The sequence below is a fragment of the Pleurodeles waltl genome, chromosome 5 (assembly GCF_031143425.1).
Source record: "Pleurodeles waltl isolate 20211129_DDA chromosome 5, aPleWal1.hap1.20221129, whole genome shotgun sequence".
In the NCBI taxonomy this organism is placed as follows: domain Eukaryota; kingdom Metazoa; phylum Chordata; class Amphibia; order Caudata; family Salamandridae; genus Pleurodeles; species Pleurodeles waltl.
Genome location: NC_090444.1, coordinates 278,203,356 through 278,225,402, shown reverse-complemented (window position 1 = coordinate 278,225,402; position 22,047 = coordinate 278,203,356). Strand labels below are relative to the sequence as shown.

At 44.5% G+C, this 22,047-nt stretch overlaps 1 protein-coding gene across 2 annotated transcripts in view; it reads left to right on the top strand.

The window, feature by feature from the left end:
* SRBD1 (S1 RNA binding domain 1) overlaps positions 1-22,047 on the top strand; it is a 759,215-nt gene that overhangs the window by 173,077 nt on the left and 564,091 nt on the right. For both annotated transcript variants that reach the window (XM_069234013.1, XM_069234012.1), the window contains exons 7-9: positions 69-186; positions 278-416; positions 19,270-19,366. In XM_069234013.1, coding sequence (XP_069090114.1) covers positions 69-186; positions 278-416; positions 19,270-19,366 — 354 coding nt within the window. The remainder of the gene's footprint in view (positions 1-68; positions 187-277; positions 417-19,269; positions 19,367-22,047) is intronic.

Below are 22,047 nucleotides of genomic sequence, written 5' to 3'. Positions count from 1 at the left end.
AAGGGAAGAGAGTGTCTTTGACAGTGTCTTTGTTTAGTAATTCTGTTACCATTCATTTTCATTTTCAGCAATGTTGCTAAGAAGGCACACATAGCAATACAGAAATTAAAAAAAGAGGGGAAGTTAAACAGCCATTTACACAACGCCCTACTGAACAGCCGAACCCTGGACGAAGTAGAATATGTGGTTAGTATTTACATGCGTTGTAATGGTGTCATTTCATTTTCAATGTATTTAAAACTAAAATAATAATCTTTTTTTATGATCCATTATTCAGTATGCTCCATTTAAAACTGGAAGTAAAGGCACCAAAGCACAAAGGGCCAGACAGCTTGGATTGGAACCAGCAGCGATTGCTCTTATTGAAACCCCTGCACAACTGAACCTTTTTTCCTTTATAAAGCCCGAAGTTGAAGGTATGGTTTATTGTGCTTTTTAAAGAAACATTTAGAAAAGAAAACACCTGCAGTACACTTTTTTTTAAAGAATCTCTTTATTAACATTTTAAATTTACATTAGCTTTACATCAGCAAGAATGGAGTGCTGCATACACATTATCAGCAATACAATCATAGAAATGATGTTGTAAAAACATGTAATAAATCTGGTTTCATTTCTAGCAAATGTAATAAGGAGAGTTCCTTGGTTTATCAACATGTTGTTAACAAGAACACAGTAAGATCCCGTGAAAGGGACTTAGTGCAGCGCTCCAGTATCTACTAGCGTCTGGTTGCAAGCAGAATGCATCAAACATGGGTGAGCAAACTGAGGACACTAGGAAAAACCAAGTGGAGGTTTTTGGTCTCCAGTCAAAGTCTGCCAGGAGAGGGGGCCTTGAGGAAGGGCCCAGGTCTAAGATGTAATCCAGGAATCGCCAGTGGGCACTTTAGAAAGAAGAAGGCATATGCACCTAGTAAAATGAATCGAACCGATGTACCGCTCAGAGCCTGGGGGGGTTGGAAACATAAGTTTTCCAGACGGTACATGTAGTCAATGAGAGGCGTACATAGGGGTAGGAACTTTATATCAGTAAAGGTCAGTTTGTATGTCGTCTGTGCCATGGCCGTAGTGTGCCATAGCTGTATAAACCAAGTTGCTATCGAAGGAGCAGTGGAGGATTTCCAGGCTCGGACTATACGCTGTTTGGCTGCTCCAGTCTTATTGCTTACAAGGTACCAGTCTGCATGTGTCATTTCTGCCAGGAAGGCAGGGTGTATCCCCAGTGTGATTGTGTGATAGTGTGCAGGTTTAGGGTATACCAAAGTGCCCTTAGTTGTGGCTCAGCATCACCTTCCTGAAAATGGTAAGCGAGGTGCCTGCCCACCAGATATGCTGGAAGTCACCCTCCTGTGTCCAAAGGTGCCAGAGGTGAGTGATTTCAATCCTATCCCACTGCACAAAGCCCTCCAACCCCATAGTTTGGTGTAGCCATGTCCCTCACCACAGGGGGGTCACCCCGGTAAGCCGACTGTTCCAACCTTCAAAAAGAAGCGTGGCCCTTCAGCACAGCAATGTCACCCGGGTGCAGTCAGCGAGAGAGCAGGAAGAGTAGGCCCAGCAGCCTGTCTAGGCCAAGCAAGGCACCACTCCAGTCCCAGGAGAACCAGTCATTAATCAAGACCAGCTGCGACGATGGGTAATAGCAGCAAAGATCCGCCATTCCCATCCCACCATCAAATGAGGACTGCTGGCAACTCTCAAAGGCTACTTGGGGTTGGCCACTGACCCCAAGGAAAGTACAGATCATCAAGAGAAGGGACTGCAAACAAAACTGGGGAAATGGATATAGAAAGCTCGAGAAACATACAAAAACCGGAGTTGAACCATCATTTTAAAAAGGGCCATTCTCCCTAGGACAAGCAACAGTAGGTGACCCCACTGTCGCAGGTCCTGCTTCATTTAAATAACCAGTGGTGTCAGATGAAGACTCAGAGCCAAGTCTGGAAGAAGCAAGACATGAATGCTGAGGTATTTAAAGGACAGATGACGTAAAGGTATTATGGACTTCCACAAGCAATTACTCGTGTCACCGGCAATGGGGACCAACAGGGATTTAGCCTCATTGACCCACATACCAGATGCCTGCCCATAAATGTGAAGGATTTCCAGGCATCTCGGGCCCCAGCCTTGTGGGTTCATCAGGAACACCAAAAGATCATCTGCGTATAATGCAATACATTCCTCCAAGCCTCCGCCCCAAGACCACCCCTGGAGCAGCAAATAAGGCATCCAAGGGGCTGAATTGCCAAGGCAAGCAAAAGAGTAGAAAGGGGACAACTTTGACAGATGACCCAACAAATAGAGTTGGTAGATGACAAAACATCGTTGGCCCGAACCCGAGCAGCAGAGCAAGTGTATAAAAGACCCACATTAGGTGCAAAAATGAGGCTCCAGCCCAGCCCGCTCAAGAATTGCTTTCAGGATTGACCAGTCCCCCGTGTCTAAGGCCTTCTCGAAATCCACAAAAAATAAAGCCAAAGGATGGTGAAGGCGATGGGCTTGGGCGAGGGCCACCCGGACCCTACGGATACAGTGTTGAGTGCCACGGGTGGGTATAAAGCCATATTGATCTAGATGCACCAGGTAGGACAAAGTGCAACACAGTCGATTGATTAAACCCTTAGCAAACACCTTCACTTGCATGTTAATGAGAGAGATAGGGCGGTATGAAGAACACCTCTTAAGCGGTTAGCCCAGTTTAAGAATCAGCATGATTGTGGCCTCATCCAATTCCGCAGGGAACGCCCCGAGGTCCACCCCCTCATTATACTTTGCAAGCAGGTGAAGAAGCAAAAGGTTGCGGAACTTCTGATAGTACTCAACTGGAAACCCATCAGGGCTGGGGTTTTCCCTGGCAGTAGCTTAGAGAGCGCTTCCCCAATCTTCTTCACTGTAACTGACTGGTCAAGTTTATTGGCCAATGATGAGGGGATCGAAGGCAGCAGGATATCCTGTAGCACCAGGTGTGCCATTTCACCACGGTATCGGGGGGTCCACTCGCATATAACGAACGACAGTAAGCCACAAAGATCTCTGCAACATCAAGGGCCTAGTCCCGCAGGTATCCCTCAGTGTCCTTAATCAAGGGCATCACCCTCGGGACAACTTCTCTGGTGGGCAGCCAGTATAGCTGTCTACCTGATTTGTAGACTCCCTGTGTGGAGGCCCTCCAAGACTGCTGTGCCTCCAACGAAAACTGATGCAGGCAAGCCCGTGCCAGAACCAGCTGATGTTTTAGCTCAATAAAGGGCCTCCACAGCACCTGTCATTTCAGAGAAACGATCTGGGCATCCAAGGCCATTGTCTGCTTCAGCCTTTGGGACTGTTGGCTCAGAACATACCCTTTAACAAAGCCTCGTAGGGTGGTTTTACTGGCTGTCCATACTGTGCCTGTCGACTCCACCATACCCCCATTGATCATGTAGTAGGAGCAAACCTCCTCTTCAACAAATGTGGAACATGCATGATCCGTAAGGTACAAGGCATTAATCTGCCACATAGGTCGCACCACCCCCAGGGGCGAGACCAAATTAGAACGAGAGGGGTGGGTGATCTGAAATACCCCGGGGAGTACCTCAGGATCCGAAAGTCACAGTGCATCCATCGTGGGAATCCAAACCAAGTCAATGCGTGACAGTTTTGTGCATCGCTGAGGAATGAGTAAAGGTAGAATTGCAGGGGTGTACGTATGCCATGCAACAGAGTCCAATGGAATTTGCCAAGGCCATCAGTTGACGGGAGCACACCAGTCTCTGAAAGCTGTGAGGGTCCAGAAGTGTCTTAATACATGCTTGGGAACCACATTAAAGTTGTCCCCCTCCACGTTGACACCAATGTGGGAGGTTCAAAAGAAGAGCCCCAAGGGACTGCAGCGTGTCCTGGAACTGAGGCTGCGGAACATAGACTGACAGAAAATTGCAATGTTGGCCTTCTAGCTGATATTCTAGCCCCCATACCTCCCTTGGGGGTCTATGTGAGATGTGGACACCCCGAAAAGAAATCCCCTGTGCAGCAAGTTGTCCACCCACCGGGAGCCCCAAGAAAACCCTACTTGATAAATCCTATCATAACCAAAGTGACCCAGTAAAAGAACATGTGCACCCAGCAGATGAGTACCCCAGAACATGAGAACTGTTGGCTGGAATCACCAAACTTAACAAAGGACAGCAGAACTCTTGATGGGATCCAGCAGGCCGTTCGATTCCAAAATAATACCCTAACCGCCACCATTGAATCGGAAAAGCAGTTGGGCTAGGCCCTGGGGACAAGGGCAGCGGGGAGGCCAGTGAGAGCATAACCCCAAGTAGGGCAGAAGGGTTACTGAAAGGAGAATCACATGGGTTAGAATGCTGAAAACTGACTAAGGAGTGTGTGGCTGAACTGTTGGCAACAAAAAGGGCACCCAAAACCCCCAGCTTTCCCCCACCCCATACTTCTACCCTGGAAGCATCTGACACCTTAACCCCTCAAATAACTGTAACAATCAGTCCAAAGGCTGACAGCCCTAGTGGTCCCTTACTGTATCTTTGCTCCTTACAACAATCAAAAGTACAGTCTCACATGAAACCTGAAAGCAAAAACATTAAGATAAACAGTGCAAACCAATTCAGAATATGGACCAAGAGAATTGTTCACACTGGCTCATGGAGGAACACCAAGTTCATCATCATCTTTGGACCAAAAATCTCTGGTGTGCCTGTCAAGGTATTGTCAGAGGCAGTACCCATATACTCCACACTTCCTTTGTCGGAGCCAGAAAAACCCCAGGGCCCACGGTGGTGCGATCGAATCTTACGGATCGGGCATGTTTCCTCTGGGCTGAAGTTGGGGGAAGACACAGAGCACCGCCCTGCCCCTACCAAGGAGCTCGATCCCCCTGGCCCATTGGTTTGAGTATGTTCCCTCCTCTCTACTGCCAGTTCCCAGGCTTGTGCTGGGGTTTCGAAGAAATAAGTGTTTGAATTGAAAATCACTCTGAGCCTGCTGGACCGTGCAGGTATAATCAGGGAAGATCATAATCCTCTGGTTCTGAAAGCACAGGTTGGAGTGCGCCTGTGCCTCCCTGAGAATAGCATCCTATTGTGGTGATTGAGAAGGTATACTATGAATGCATGGACCAGGGCCCTGGGAGAGTGGGCTAGCGGGTCAATGATCTATGTGCTCTTTCCACCACAAACCAAGGTAAGAGCCTGTCAGCCAGGAAGCCAGACTGCAGCCATTCTTCCAGGAACTGCTCCACATCAGAGGTCTCCGAACCCTTCGGGAATCCCACAAACTTCAGATTGTTCCATCGTGAGTGGTTTTCAGCATCCCTGGGCTGGTCTTTGAGCACTACCATCATTTGAAAGCACTTTAGAAACCTGGAGTTTAAGGGTGGTCACCTTATCCTCCACCATGGACACCCTGGTCTCTGCCGCTGTCACACAGCTGGCCACATTTGAAGGTCCTGGTGCAATAATGAAACTGGCACCTCACCCTCCATAGTCTTAACTGCCTCTCTGGAGTCCTAGTCGAGAGGTCAGATTGTATGGGGGCGGTCTCTGGGCTCCAAAAGCAGCTGAAGTAGCACCGGACACCAGCTTAGTGAACTGGTCAGTCTTGGTCTGGCCCAGGGTCGGAGGGTGGTGGTGGAGGCGGTGCCTTATCATGACCCATCTCTGCCACAACACCTCTAGATGAAGGAGAAGTGGACTTCACTTCTCCACCTATGGCCTACTTACCTCGAGAGGTCAGTGCAGCAGTAAACACTGGAGGGCATCAGGTAGCCAACTGCATTTAAACGAGGAGGAGCCAACAGCTCACTGCCATAAAGGAGTTTTAAGGCCTCCGCAGCGCCACCTCTAGGAGAACCCACATGTTAAGCAGGTCCCAGTGTGATGACCCAGTGGGTGGAACACATCAGGCGGTGCCCAAGGGGGGGCTGGCACAGCAATGATGGCATCAACTGCAAAGTCACTCCCTGCATTGGGATTGGAGCAGTCCTGTAGGTGGCGGCCCTCTGCTCCTCCATCCTATGGGCACACCCACCTCTCTGCTCAAGACCATGGGGGTCATTCTAAGTTTGCCGCCCGCCAAACTTACGCCGCCACTTGGCCGCTCCGCGGTCAAAAGACCGCGGGGGCCATTCAGACATTCCCGCCGGGCCGGCGGGCGCCCGCCAAGGGAGCGCCCGCCGGCCCAGCGGGAAAGGCCCTGCAACACAGAAGCCGGCTCCGAATGGAGCCGGCGGTGTTGCAGGGGTGCGACGGGTGCAGTTGCGATTTTCACTGTCTGCTATGCAGACAGTGAAAATCATGCTGGGGCCCTGTTAGGGGGCCCCTGCACTGCCCATGCCAGTGGCATGGGCAATGCAGGGGCCCCCAGGGGCCCCACGACACCCATTCCCGCCATCCTGTTCCTGGCGGTGAAAACCGCCAGAAACAGGCTGGCGGTAAGGGGGTCAGAATCCCCATGGCGGCGCTGCTTGCAGCGCCGCCATGGAGGTTCAGCCCAGCCAGGGGAAATCCGGCGGGAAACCGCCGGATCCCCTTTTCTGACCGTGGCTTTACCGCCGCGGTCAGAATGGGCAATGAAGCACCGCCAGCCTGTTGGCGGTGCTTCCGTTGCCCGTGGCCCTGGCGGTCTTGGACCGCCAGGGTTGGAATGAGGCCCCATGTCCCCCAACCCTCCAACAGCACGGATCGCTGGGACTGTGGTCACATCTACTCCGCTGCGGCACGATCCCTGTGTGGGCTGCCATCTTTGTAATGGGCTGCGGTGGGCAGGAGTTCTTCAGGAAGCTGCCGTTTGGCCCAGTGGTTCCTGTGCCGCCTGCCACCTGTCCGGAAGACCCTCGTCGCCCCTACACATGGGGGGGAGGGGGAGAAATAAGGTGCCACCAGGCAGGATGGAGATGGGTATTGAAGGGGCCTCGGGAGCGGTATTAACTTGTGGGTGCCATCTTGGCCACCGTGGCCAATTTCTCCCCTTTTAGCTGTCTTAAGTGCATAGGCATAATGCTATCATGGGTTACTTGAGGCGCAGCGTATGTTGGAAAAGTTCCCTCTGCCATAAATGATAAAAATATTGTTAAATAAAAATATTGTAAATCAAAGAGTTCAAAGATCACATAAAGGAATGAGCCCAAAAGCAGAGTTCCTCTGTAATGTTATGGAACTATAAGGTGGCTTCCAATAGCCTTATCATGTATGCATGTGGTACTTTAATCCCTGTAACACTTGGCACACCATCACCTTTCCACAAAACACTAAAGCCATTTTTGTGAAGCTCTTTCACATGCACATATGAAGAATAAGAATACACTCTATAGTGTAAAATTAAGCACATCAAAAAACATGGTTAGATAGTTGTCAGTTTAATACGTGATAGTTTCTTTTTTTTAAAGTGCAGTAGCTCGGAATGTGTAGAAACATGCAGAATCTAACTTTTCTATAACTGCCTAAAGAGTGCAAACAATAAACATGTTGCCATAAATATCTCCTTTCTACGTGTCACTGTGCAGGTAGGAAAACAGAGCAGAAGAAAGATAAAACACATTTCATTTCCCTTCTTTAAACAACTGCTTTAATTATGCTCTGTGACCTAGCCTGCCTTTCTCCATGGCTGCTGGCTCTGTCATCAGGCGTTGTGAAGTCAGAACTCATCTGTAACAAGTAATTATAGAGTGGCTACATCTTGACTGAGTGTGTCACAAATTGCCTATTATGAACAAATTAGAGGCACATTTTTGTACAGGGATTGCGGAACCCTTTGAATTATAATAAGGCTGCACAACTTTATTTACTCTTATTTTTGTGTTGTCGATTTCAACTCCCATTGTACTCAGTGCTGAAATGGTTTGGTCTACAGTTTTATTTATTTTTTGTAAATATTTTTATTGCGAAAAAAGGAACATATAAAGCCAATAGAGTGCATACTGTGGTTTACATTGCTCCACATATTGTAAAACCATCTTAATACAGTAGTGGACAGTAAACATTAAGGAGTCCTATTGCACTACATCCTTGATAGTAGTGCAATCCTCCTCTTTAAAGTATTGATCTGTGTGAGTCCTCCCTGCCACAACTGAGTTCAATATAACAGATGCATTGTGGTTGTAGTCTCCCGGTTAAATAGTTGTTAAGTGGCTAACTGTCTGCTGCTTGTGTCATGGCTATCACGAATTTAGTAGGTATTGTCTGTGTTTTGGCCTAATCAGAGTGTGGTTATTGAGTTAATAGGAGTCATGGGGAGCGACGCCGGAGGACGCGTGACACAGGAGCACACACCACCAGATGCACTAAATAGCGCTTGATATTCCTGCAGTGCGGGGCGCTTGACTTACTTTTCGCTGCCTCTGGGGTCATAAGGGGTGGCGCTGAGCACGCAGTACACCCCCCCCCAGACGTGCTAAATAGCGCTTGATATTCCCATGGCGCGGGACACTTGACTTTCTTTTCGCTGCCCTCAGGGTCTTAGGGGGCGACGCAGGACGCAGAAGCACGCACCACCAGATGCGCTAAATAGCGCTTGATATTCCCTTGGTGCGGGACGCGCCCGGGCTAAGCCAGGGGCCAAGGGCAGGCCCATCTGCGTCCGTCCGAGGCCGACAGAGGCTGGGCTGGGCCATCGTACTTGGCCATGAGGAACAATATTTATTTGTGGTTCGGCCAGAGGAGAATGAGAAGGAGAAGGAAGGTACCCCTGTTAAATCCTATTGTGGACATCCCTGGAAAGGATTCCAGGTTGAACTAAGCATTGCTAGGAGGTGCTATTGCAGGGGAGGAGTCAGGCACCTATGCCCATTGAAAACGCCCCCCTGCTATAGACTGGGGTTGTGCCACCTCTACTTTAAGCTGGCTAAACGATTTGATATACGTAGAATCTCTAAGGTACGTGAACTATCCACTTAATGGGCAAAAGAAAGAATGGCGTGCAAAAGGAGGGTGGTTCAGAAATCTGATCAGAGGCCACCCTTGGAGCCCACTGTTCTTATAAATTCTACACAAGTGGATCAGACACCTTTGAAGGATTCAAACTCAGGTACCTTACAGCCTGGACTTAGTGTTCCATCCTTGCAAGATTTAAGTAAAAATAAGGTTCCAAATATAAACTTAACCATTGACTGCTCTCAGGTGGATTCCCCACCCCTGAAGGAAAGGCGAGAGGGAAGAAGAGCTAAGAATATAAACAACTTTCAGGGTCTGGGTCAGGGTCTAAAAAGAGAAGTTATATACAGCTGGGAAATAATGCCAGAGAAATGGCAGTTCTGGATACCACAAGTGAATGAGACAAGAAGAAAGATATCTCAATTGACCCCACCTATATAATTGACTCCATACTTAAACCATTTTGTGTAGCTCTGGAGGAGAAACGTATTAATCTGTTAACTAAGAGACTCTAATGTTTCTGTAATAATGTGATTGGTACACTTTCTCAAACTCTTAATCTAGGGCCATCTCATTTTGGGAAACCACACAATCAAGACTCTGTGTCCAAAAATGAAAATGTAATACTTAATTCTCCACCAAATGGAATTGGTCCATCTTTAGCTCAGCTTTCAGATGGTCTTGGATCCTCACATATTGAGCATAAGCTACCATGGGAAAATCGAAAGGAGTCTTACCCTAGTTGTCTAAACCCCCTTCCACTCATTCCATTAACAACTGTGAAGAGACTTTGCATTTACCTCCTGAATGCATGCCATATGTCTTGGTTTTAGCAAATGTACCTCCTTTGGACAGCCATACAAATGAAGATGCTCAAGCCTTAACGAGGAAGTCTGCTTACTGGTTGAGGACTAAACTTAAATATCAAGAGGATTTAAATAATAAGATTCTTATGGCATGTAGAGTGAAATGGGTTGGTCCATCAAGAAAAGCTTATGAGGGTGATTGCGTTGTGATTAATTTTGTTAATCCCTGTTTAGTCAAGCGCTTGTTGGTTGATCTGGACTATTGTACCAGGACTAAATAAGGGATTCAAATTTATCCATTAAGACATTTTTATGACCCGACTACTTTACTTTTACGCTGTACTGCAGCTCACTGTAAACATAGTCCACGGTCGGTTATCCCTCAGTTTCGGGCAAGCGTTCCCACTATCATTTGCTTTCAGGTTCTTAATTCCTTAGATGAGAATGATTGACTCATAGATACAGATAGGCATGGTAGGGATAAGCTGGAGGGGCTAACGGTAGGCGAAGGCCATGACACATTTCCACTGGAGGAAGGGGTGGTCCTGATAGGTACTCCTCCTAGTGCCATGGCTCATGACATTACAATGAAAGAACTGGTATCAGGATTAAGATGTAAACCTCTAACACTAATTAGTTGGAATATTGTGGGGCTCCGGTCTAAAATAAAAAACCCAGATTTGTTGAGATCTACATGTGATATAATTTGTTTCCAAGAGACTTGGTCAGAAGACACCTTTTTTTTGGATGGCTTTTTATCCTTACATCAACCTGCAATAACCTCCATAGCATGAAGGGCAAGAGGGGGCTTTTTAGTTCTTGTTTCATTACAATTACCAATAATGGAGGTAACTTTAATCTGGTCTTCGTCCTATTTTATGATTGTTCTATTATTATTTGATGGGAGTAAGGGTATCCTGATAATACATTTTTATAATAATATACCTTGTGGTCTTTTGAAGGGAAGCCTTGAGAATGTAACAGATTTTAATGATTTGTCTATTCAACTACAGGATAAAGAGCTAGTTATGTTATGGGTAGGTGACTTTAATACACCCCTAAGCCATCAGGAAACTCCCCATTTCTGCAGCGTACCTATAGAGGGTAGAGAGACGTTAACCCATTTTACTCATTCAAATGAAGGAGAAGCTTTAAACTCTTTTATGTGTAAGTAAGATCTTGTATACGCAAGAGCAACAGCATCTGCAAACATCCAAAAAATCCCCACATTTACAGGGAATTCGAAGGGGAGTATTATTGATTTTCATTTAATTTATGATTTTAAGATTATACCCCACTGTGCCAGTGATCATAATCCCCTAGGTATTGATCTAGCATATAATATTAAACTGGATTTAAAGAATAGGGAAGAGAGAAGAAATTAAATTTTTAATAAAAACTCTGGTGTTGACTTGAAATGGGAAAAAAAAAATCCAAATGCATTCAATCAGAAAATTATAAAATCTAAGTTAGACTCTATTAATATTTGTCTGTCACATCAGTTAACCCATGATTTCATAGTCCAAGAATATGAACACTTAAGTAATGCCATCTCTGACGCACTGGTTACCGACAGGTTTTCGCAGGGTCCAGTTGTACATCGATGGTTTAATTCTGCGTGTTCAGCTGCTCATTAAAACCTAAAAAAGCTCTTAGAACTATTCCCTTTTCCAGCGATCTAGTTAAAATGGCAAGCGGTCATTATAAGGCAACGCTAGAAGAGAGGAATTTGGAAATTAGAACTAAAGTATGGGAAGAGCTTGTGGTAGCTACTGAATTGAAGGATACATCAACATTTTGGAAGGTGGTAAACAACCTGCATTTTTCTGATAGTAATATTAAAGCGGACGATTGTTTAATCTCAGAAGCTGTTTGGATGAAACATTTTACGAGACTATTTCACCCAGGAAATGATTTTCCGATTGAGGAGGATGAAAGAATTAAGCAGAATATTGTAGACCAGAACTTGAACACTCTAGATATTTCTATTGACCTTCATGAGGTTATTACAGCAATAAATCGTTCAACGCCAGGAAAGGCACCTGGACCCGATTAGGTCTCTGTAGACATTTTTAAATCTATGCCAATTGCTTGGGGTCTATTAGTTACAAACATGCTAAGAAGTCTAGAAAAGAGTAATATTCCTTCCTCATGGAAATTGGCCATTATTATCCCTATATTTAAAAGGGGTAACAGACGAGATCCTACTTGTTATAGGCCAATCTCCCTTATTGATTCTTCGGCTAAGATTTTGGGGAGCGTGATTCTCTCACGGCTGGAGGACTGGGTGAAGGAGGCACAGATTCTCTCCCTAATTCAATATGGTTTTAGGCCTGGTCTAGGCACGGTGGAACAAGCACTACATTTGCATCACATTCTTAGCAAATATGTAACTGCCAAAAAATAATCTATTCACATGGCAGTTATTGATCTCTCAAGCGCTTTTGATCTGGTAAATAGAGGGAAACTTTGGCAAATTATGGAAACCCTGGGGATCAATATGAATCTGTTGGAGCTAATAAAGCGTTTACAAAGAGATCTAAAGGTTTCAGTTCAGTTTAGCTTGCATGGCGAGAGAACCTCCCCTATCCCATCAAGTCGAGGAGTAAGGCAGGGATTTATCTTAGCCCCATTTCCATTTTTTGATATATATAAATGGGCTTTATGATTTTTTAATAAAACATGGAAAGGATTTCCTTAAGATGGGTCAGAGACTGCTCCCAGTATTACTATACGCAGATGATGCTGTATTAATTGCCCGTACAGCTAATGATCTTCAAGGCCTGCTGGATATCTTTGTAATTTTTTATGCAGGACCTTGATCTGAAAGTAAATTTCTCGAAGACTTATGTAATGACGTGTGGCCCCCGAAATTCAAAGTCCAAGCAATTCACCATGGGAGGAAACATTATCAATAATGTGAAAGACTTCTGCTACTTAGGTATGCATGCAAGTTCCTCTATGTTGTGGAACTCCCATTTTAAATTTAAGACCCAGCAACTGGTGAGAAATACAGAAGCGATATTTCACTTTGCCCGTAAATTGGGCCATAGACCAATATCTCAGATCGTTATGCTCTATAATTATAAGTGTGTATCAGCAGCTTCATATGGGGTGGGTCCATGGGGTTACGCTAAAGTAGATATGCTTCAACGTGTTGAGAACAAATTTGCCATCAGATTATTGATGGTACCTAAGAGTGTAGCAAATATCATTTGTCACAAGGAACTGGATTAACGACATATAGAGGACTTGATTGCTGTTGCCCCACTCTTGCTGTGGATCAGATGCTGGAGAAACCCTGCAGCCAGCCTGGTACAAGATTGTATGGCTGTTTGTTTACATTTGGCCAAATCAAATAGAATTCCTTGGCTCTCATATTTGCAAACATCTTTTCAAAATTTGGGGCTTTAGAACATGCTTGCAGACCCAGAGTCTTTGTCTATAAATGCAAAGGAGGTGGTGAAACAACGGTATACCTATTATACCTTGAGCCTCAGATTTCATAGTGCCGTGAAGTTAAAGACTTTTGAATCTTATGCCCAGATTTCAACCGTGGTTACAATGGAACCTTATTTAACTTGGTTTTCGAGTCCAATAATATGTTCCTTTTTAATTCTATTTAGATTAAACTTAATTCATTATAAAGTGGCTTTCCCCAAACAATGTATTTGGCAAAAAGAGTTACCACTTTGCCCTTGTGATGCTAGATCTAAGCAGAGCACTTGTCATTTTTTTCTATTTTGTACACTTTATACTATTCCTAGATATGCTTTTATATTGCCTCTTTTACGTACATTAAAATTCACACACTACAAGGATGCCATGACAAATGTTCAAAAACTGCCAGAAATTAAAATCTGTTATCCAGTACAAAATTTTATTAGATCTGCTATTGCTATCAGGAAACAATATTAATCTGCTGATACAGTTGTACAATAGTTTAGCCTGGATTCAGATATGACTTTAAAATGCATTCGTGATTTTGATGTAAGTGAGCTTTGTCATTTTATCTTGGATACTTATAACAACTTAAAATAATTTTATATTGTTATTATAATTCAGACAAAACGTCTGCACGATAAGGCTGCTAAGACTTTGCATAAACTTCAAGGGTACTACATTTATTATTTTGTTTTAAGTTTTATCAGATCCTGTATTGCTACCAGGATCTGATGTGTTTTGGTCGAGATGGTACTGTAATTAGCTTTGGCATTGGGTCATGCTCCTGAATTGCTTTGCTCTGTAAATTACATTTTTCATATTTCATTTTTATGTATTTCAATTGTTAATTTATATGAATTCTCTGTGCTTTTATGGCATTTGCCGAATAAAGCATTTTGACTGACTGACTGACTGAGTTAATAGTGTCACCTCCCCCTCCCAATCCAATAACCCCATTTCTAGCAATGGGACATAAGGGAGTTGTGGAGTTTTTGGTTTCTCTCCTGTTCATACTCCGAAATATTCATCAAACTTTAATTTCCTAACTTGACAACACACAGTATTAACAGTACCTTAGTAAGAAGGCTGCAGTATTGAAAAACAATCTGTTCTGTCACTCTTGCACCACAAGAGGTAAGGACGCTGTAGCACTTCACTTTGCAACTATATCCCGAGCAGACAATTTTATTGATTTTGCATACGCTGCAGGGAATGTTTTTGATGTGACATCAAGTGACTGTAATAATATTCCCATGCAACATTCTTCCAAGACATTATTGTTGAGTAGAAGAACACAGTTCATCGTGTGAAGAAAGACAGCAGTGTTTGACTGCAGCTTTCCAAACTGAAAGCACTCTGAGAACCATAACTTTTACACAACTTTACTTTGACGATTACATCACTATCCCTCCTTGTTTCAGCAGTCTATTTAAATTATTGAAATGGCAGGCACCGCAACTCCTTACCTTGAGCAGTGTTGCACCTCTCGTTTCTGCCTTTTGACAGCCATTTACGCTTTTTTCTTCTTTTCAAAACACAAATTTATCTCTTTTTTAGCTAAGCGTACAGCCTCTTGTGTATTTTTAAGTATTTTATTTTCTGTGGGCTTCCAGCTATTTCATTTGTTAGTTTCAGTGTCATTTAAAAATCTCTGCTTGCTAGTGGTCAGTCATGCCTTTTTGTCCCTCCTTCTTCTGTATGGGAGCAGGGGCCAACTACTCTATAATTGCGCTTTGTCCGGTTTATCTGGTCTGCAGGGGGCTTTTGTTTTTTACTTTGTTTCCCGCTCCTGTCCCGGGAAGCTTCCCTTTTCATTTGCAGAGCATTCTTCCTCTGAGCTTAGCTGTAACCAAGGCTATAAATCAGGCCATTATCTTAGTCACATTTGGTCTTTGTGAGCTCTCTGCACCCTCTCTCAGCTGACTGCCTCCTGCCCTTCTTTGGCTTGGATTTTCTTTACCAAGCATGCCTGTCTGTGTGCTGAGAGCAAGGGCAGAGGATCACTTGTCATTGCTTGTAGCCTAGGCACCAAGCTCTACCAGGGCTTCGCAATCCTTAGAGATAGTGCCCACTTCTGCCCCATACTGTGATCCCACTCGCAGCTCCATCAGTACACCTCAGTTCACACACTCCAAGCCCTCAGCCGTGCCAGTGCCTGGAACCCCACACACGATGTCTGTCAGAACACCTCAGTTCTTGCAGTTAGTACTCTCTGCTGCTCCAGTACTGGGACCTCGGGCACAGCTCCATCAGTGCACCACAGTTCACACACTCCAAGACCTCAGCCGTGCCAGTGCCAGGAGCCCCACACACGGTGTCTGCCAGAGCACCGCAGTTTCTGAACATAGTGTAAGCAAGGCTATAAATCAGGCTGTTATCTTGGCCACATTTGGTCTGCCTGCATGTGGTCCATGGTGCTGAGAGCAAGGGAGAATGGCTTGTAATTCCTTGTAGCCTAGCCGCCCAGGGCTTCTTACATCAGGGTCTGCAACAAAATTAGCAGTGGTATCTGCATACCACAAAATTGTTTTCATGAACTTTGGAATACATTGTGACAGCTTGACATTTCCTGCTTTCTTAGGCAGATGTGCCTGACCTTTCCTAATTAAGTAATTCAGTGGTCTGTAAATTAACCTGCTACCTCCACTTTTGTCCCAACAAACATACAGGAATGTTCCCCCATCCAGAGGCCCCACCCTCAGATGTAACTCGATGTCACCTAGGAAATGTTTGTAAGGCGCCCCTGCTCTTTCGGCTCTGATACCCACATGCAGCTCAGCCAAAGCACCTCTTTCCAGACACTCAGTGACCACTGCTGTCCCAGTGCCAGGACCCCTCACCCAGCTCTACCAGGACTCCGCAGTCCTTTGGGAAAGTGCCCACTACTGTTCCATACTAGGATCCCACTCGCAGCTCCTTCAGTGCACCTCAGTTCTCACACTCCAAGCCCTCAGCTGTTCCAGGGCCAGAACACCCACACACTGTCTCCCAGAGCACTTCAGTTCTTACAGTCAGTATACTCTACTGTTCCAGTACTGGGACTTGGCGTGCAGCTCCATCAGTGCACCTCGGTTCACACACTCCAAGTCCCTCAGCCGTGCCCGAACCCAACACGCTGTCTGCCAGAGCACCTCATTTCTTACGGTCAGTACCCACTGCTGTTCCAGTACTGGGAACTCAGGCGCAGCTCCATCAGTGCACCTCAGTTCACACACTCCAAGCCATCAGCAATGCCAGAACCCCACACACACTGTCTGCCAGAGCACCTCAGTTCTTACAGTCAGCACAGTCTGCTGTTCCAGTACTGGGACCTCGGGCGCAGCTCCATCAGTGCACCTCGGTTCTACCTGGCGAGGTCACTTCCTTTCCCATACTGGGACCCCGCTCACATACAGTTCCATTACAGCAGCTCAATTCTAATATTCAGTCCCACTGCCAAGCCAATACTAGACCCAAAAGAGCAAAACACAGCTTAGACAGTGCACCTCAAGTCTAACATCCAATGCCACTGTTGATGGGAACCACCACACCTCCACCAGAATCCATCAATTCTAACATTCAGTGCAAATTTCTTCTCAGTACTAAGGCTCATGCCCTTCAGGACTCCATTCAATGCATATTTCGTTTCAGTACTAAGGCTCATGCCCTTCAGGACTCCATGCTATTGTGGTTCAGAGGAAATGCCACCTCCATACTGGGCCCCTCTCGCAGATTCACTAGGGCACCTCCAGGCTAACACTCGGCAACAGTGGCACGCCAATACTAGGTTCCGCATACAGCTCCATTAACATACCTCACTTCTGACCTTATGTGCCCGTTACTCTTTCAGTACTGCAGCCGACATGCAACTCTGTCCATGCACCTCAACCCTAACCTGCAGCGCTCCATTATTCCAATACCAGGAATTACATGGCGTTCCGTTTCTTATTCCTCACCCGCTGCTTCTTATATTCCAGCACTGGGTGGGACACAGCTCTGTCTACACTCTGAATCCTGATTGGAAGCACCCCAATATTGCTGTATTGGGGTTCACATATAATTCTGCTAAGGGGGGTTGAAAAAATGGCTCAAAGAAATCTAAGCGATTTTTTTTTCGTCATTTTCTTCGGCACTTTTAATGGCTGTGCAGAGCAGGCATTAAAAGGAGGCACATCATTGTTTACAATGGTCCTCAATGGACTTTGCACGTTTAGCGTCCACATTTTTTACGCTAATCCTGCAAAGCTCAGAACTAGTGTCAAAAAGTTTGACGCTAGTTCCCTAACTACCGGCATGGTGTGCCGCATCTTAGATACAGCGCACACTTGGTGGCGTTAGGGGAATGCTAAGGGACACAAGAAAAGTGGCGCTGCACTGGGTGCAGTTCCACTTTTATTAAATCATGGCCTAAATCTATTCTTAGCTGCCATCTTTATTTGGGAGGGTCTGTCTCACCTATCTCACTCCGTTCTTTCCTTTACTCTGTTTACTCTTAATGTTTTCTTTCTTCCACACTTTTCTCTTTCCAGCTCTTAAAATCCATGTTAACAGTTTTTCTCTTTCTTTCAACTGTTCATTTCTACTCCTCTCCCTTTTTTATTTCCCTCTTCCTCTTGCTACCTCCTCTTTCAAACTCGCAAAAACTTGGTTATTTCTTTCCTTGTTTCGTTACTTTCTTTTTTCATCATCAGGCATTCATTCTTTCACGTTTTTTCTCTTCCCTTCATTCTTTCTTTGTCTTTTTTATTTATTTCCTTTGACTCATTAAATGTATTTCACTTTTTTTTTGTAGATCTTTCTTTCTTCGGTTCTCTGGTGTTTTTACTTATCTTTATCTGTCAATTCAGGTTTTACTATAAATCCCTCTTCTCCCATCTGTATGTGGAAACCACAAGTTAATTGTCAGGATCCGAAGTGTCAAGTGGTTTTCCCATTCTATGTCCGTGGGAAATGTGTCAGTACATACATGCCCAGGTTCTTTTGCTGCTTGTTTCTCTCACCATTTCTCTTTTTTCTCTAATGTTCATTTTTCTTTCTCTTCACTCTTCTTTCATTTTTTTCCTCTTTATCTTTTGCTTGCTAGCTTCCTTCCCTTTTTTGTATTGTCTCACACGTTTCTCGTTCTTTCTTTCCCTTCTTTTATTTCTTTGCGACCCCTTCTCTTTCTTCCTTTTGTTTGTTGTATTCCTTTTGCTTCTCTTTTTCTGCCCCATCTGCTTTCTTTCCTGAGGCCTAGTTATCAATGGGGCAACAGGTGCAGTGGCACTGGGGCCCAGAGACCTATGGACCTCACTCAACTCTAATTACTGCTGTTTTTTCAGTAAATTGCAGTCAACCATTTGCCTTTCTTACTCCAGGGCCCATGACACTGTTGCTACGCCACTTGTCCTCTCCATCTTTTCTTTCACCCTCCAATCCACCTCAAATAATATTTTTGTTTTGGTATCTTAAGCATAATACTCTAATGACAAAAGTCTATTTCGGATAAAGGTTTATATGCTAATTGTATATCTTTTAAGAGAGAGGAAGAAGGTAAATGGAAGTGTTTTGTTAAATGCTGGACCACTGGAATTATATGGCAGGAAAAGACGAAATTATGAGCCAGGGTTGACCAATATATGTGGCAAGAAAAGCCCAGTTATGAATTTATAATGCCAATAGCTCTAACTCAAGAATATGCGAGACCTATTGCAGGTGCTTGTTATTACATGTAAATGTAATATATTGCTGCATCAGTGCATTCTTGTTCTCTATGTCAGCTGCCTTCTCTCCATATTTTTTAATTGCGGTGTCAGAGGTTTGCCCCTTAGTGTCTGAAATGTCTACCCCTTAGCAAGATACTTAAATGTAAATAATCCCTCTCTTTTTTAAAAGGCCTTATGGCTTTTATTTCTTCTAGTGCTTTTTCTCCGTCATACCAACCTTTGTCATCCTTTTGACAGCAGTCAATAGGGAAGAAAGGGATCAGTGTCATTGCATGACGAAACATTTGAGGCAAATGGGTGGTGCGCACCAGAAGAGTGTTTCAAGTAAAGGAGGTGCACCTCAGAATGCATTTTAAAATTGAGTGGCTGGTGTTTTCCCGTTTATGATAATGTTAAACATTCTACAAGCAGTATGCTCGTCCTGTAGTAGAAAACTATAACATGTTGTCACTTTTTGTCTGATTACAGGATTGTCTTCCTTGCTTGAAGTACAAACAGGAGTGCAGCATATTTTAGCAGACATGGTTGCTAAAGATAAAGATTCTTTGGAACGCATCAGAAAATTGTAAGTATTGTTTCCAAAGGTTCTTTTCGGCCCGTGGTACCTTAGCCTCCTTCTATTTCTGTTTGCTCTTGCACGTGCTTTCTGCAGACAATGTTAACTTAATGTATTCTTTTTTCTTTAAACAATTTGTATTTTAGAAAAACACCATAACACAACCCAAATCCTATGTCAGCACTTTGTATCACACAGGATACCACAACAGTATACTTGATAACCTCCTCATGTGACCCCTCCAGACCTACCCTGTACAAACACAGGTTTGTCACCTTCTCAATATTGAGCGACCAGCATGCCTTCATTCCATCACCCCAGGCCATCCTTTAGCATCCTGTAATTCCACCACATTTGCCAGATTCTTTCCCTTTTCTCGGGCATTCCCTTCCCTTGTGGGCCTGATGTTCCGCCGCCCCGCACCAGTCCATATCTGTTTGCCATTGATCCACGGTTGGTGGTTCAACCGCCTCCCACAAGCTCACAATATTACGTTTCGCCACTTCGAATCCCAGTGTAGACAAGAGTCTGGGGTAGAGACCTAGATTTCCATCTCCCCAGAAATTCCGATTTGACTGCGGCCGCGTCTCAGACTCTCTTGGACCCAAGCCCAGAACTCCCTCAGCCTCGGGCAGTGCCAAAGGGCGTGCAGGAATCCCCCCTGCACCCCACAACCACTGATAGACCCATCAGAGGAAGCCCGTTCTATCTTATGCAGCATTTTCCTTGTGTAGTAGGATTGATGCAGTAAGCGCAACTGCACTAGTTGGAAGCGCACTATGATGTCCACCTCCCTAGGTGACCGGATCGCCTCCACTTATTGTATGCTTTAAAAGCAATGCTCATATATCCTGAACAATTTGAATCCGGATATTGTTCCTCTACCATACTTCAACTTTCTGCTTCAGAACCTGTCATCCATTTTATGTCTGATCTAGAAGCATCTTGTTAGCTGTTTTACCAGACTCATGTTATCCATATAACGTTTAGTAAAAATACATCAATCTGCATATGCTCACATTAGCTTTTGGTAAGTTCCCTTCATGGGCTGGTTTGTTGAACTGTCAATCACACCATGTTTTCTCCCCACACAGCTCACAACATGCGGGCTGTATAGGTCAGCCTACCTCAACCAGTCTTCATTGTGAGTGATGGCTTTTAGCTTGTGCACATCTGTCGAAAAGGTAGTCCTTCACAGTGAGAGGGCTGGTAGGGCAGTCTCTGCTTTCCTTTCCTCTGTCATTTCGTGTTTTTTTTTTTAAATTTATCTTTACAATTCGTTATCTTGTACAATATTTTTGACAAGAATTGGTCAAAAACATGTTTATGTTTTATTCCTTGTGCCCTTTTAATACCTATGTCCTATGTTTGCAAAAAAGAAATTGAAAGTTTGCAGGCATGATCCCAGTGCTTGTTAATATAGGAACAGCGGATATATTGGATCACGGTAAAGTCATCCTAAATGTGACTCTTGTATGAAAATCTTTTGCCTCTCCTATTGTCAGAACCAGCCCTTTATCTTCGCCTATTTCTCTGGATCCTAGGGGAGAGCACGTGCACTAGGCAGTGTCTTAACTTTCTTGTGTCTTTTAGGGCTGACAGATGCTGTATGAGATATGTAATTTAAATACAAATCTAAATATCTAGTGTAAGATATAGCTTTGAAAAAAGGTATTTTTTACTGAAGGAAAGATACAGCACTTCAAATGATCGTATGCATAAACCCACAAAGTCCAATCACCTCCTCAGATCAAGTTTTACACCAGCCACTGCTTTGACGTAACATGTGACCTCATGACAAATGGTCATCTACGTAAAAGAGTGTGTACGCAGACTTTGGGAACTTTTTTTGTATAGTCTTTCTTTCCAGACTGCAGTCTTTGGGTCAGATGTGCCAGACATGCTACAACAGTGTATCTAGTTCTTCACTCAAGTCTATGATAAAATTCAGGGTGGCCAGTCGATCAGTTCATATGACCTCATTTCCCAGTGGCACTTATCTGTTATAACTACCATTTTGAGGGCAATCAGGCCTCCCATCAGTCCAGTAAGACTGCTGGGGAGTGGAATAACAACAAGTTGACCCTACGGGGGGGACCAGACCTCATGGACTACCATCTTGGAACTAAGCAGTCACAGTTTTAGGTTGGATGGGCCACCCAAGTGACAGTGGGTATCTATTCAACACAGACCTCTATTGATTCATGGGAGGTTCCAGCCACTGGACTTCTATAAATTATATGTGTGGTCCTGACCTGGAAGGAAATTGTAACGGGCAGTGACCTGTTTCTGCGAAACATCTCTCTAGGCTTGAATACAGAGTTTCATTAAAGTCCAGTTGATGTAGTACTTTTGGTTGAATTAGGACAATATTTATCCCTTTTCACCAAGCAAAATAAAACACAAACTTGGTGAAAATTTGAATACCTCCAATTAGGAGGTACACAGTGCCCTTTTTGGCTTTTCTAGCAAAGTGTGTTATCAGTTGGTTTGGCTTTGTGGGTTATCTTCTTGCAAATACCAGTCACTTTCAACCAAGATTAAAAGTTAATAAGCGACACCTAGCATTACTCAGTAGAAGGTGAGCAAGTTATAGTACAGTGGCAGGCTCAGACTTTTGGGTAGTGACGCAGATGTTTATTCTAGCAGCCTACTTGGAGATGCCCAGTGCAGTTTATCCAGTGATCTGT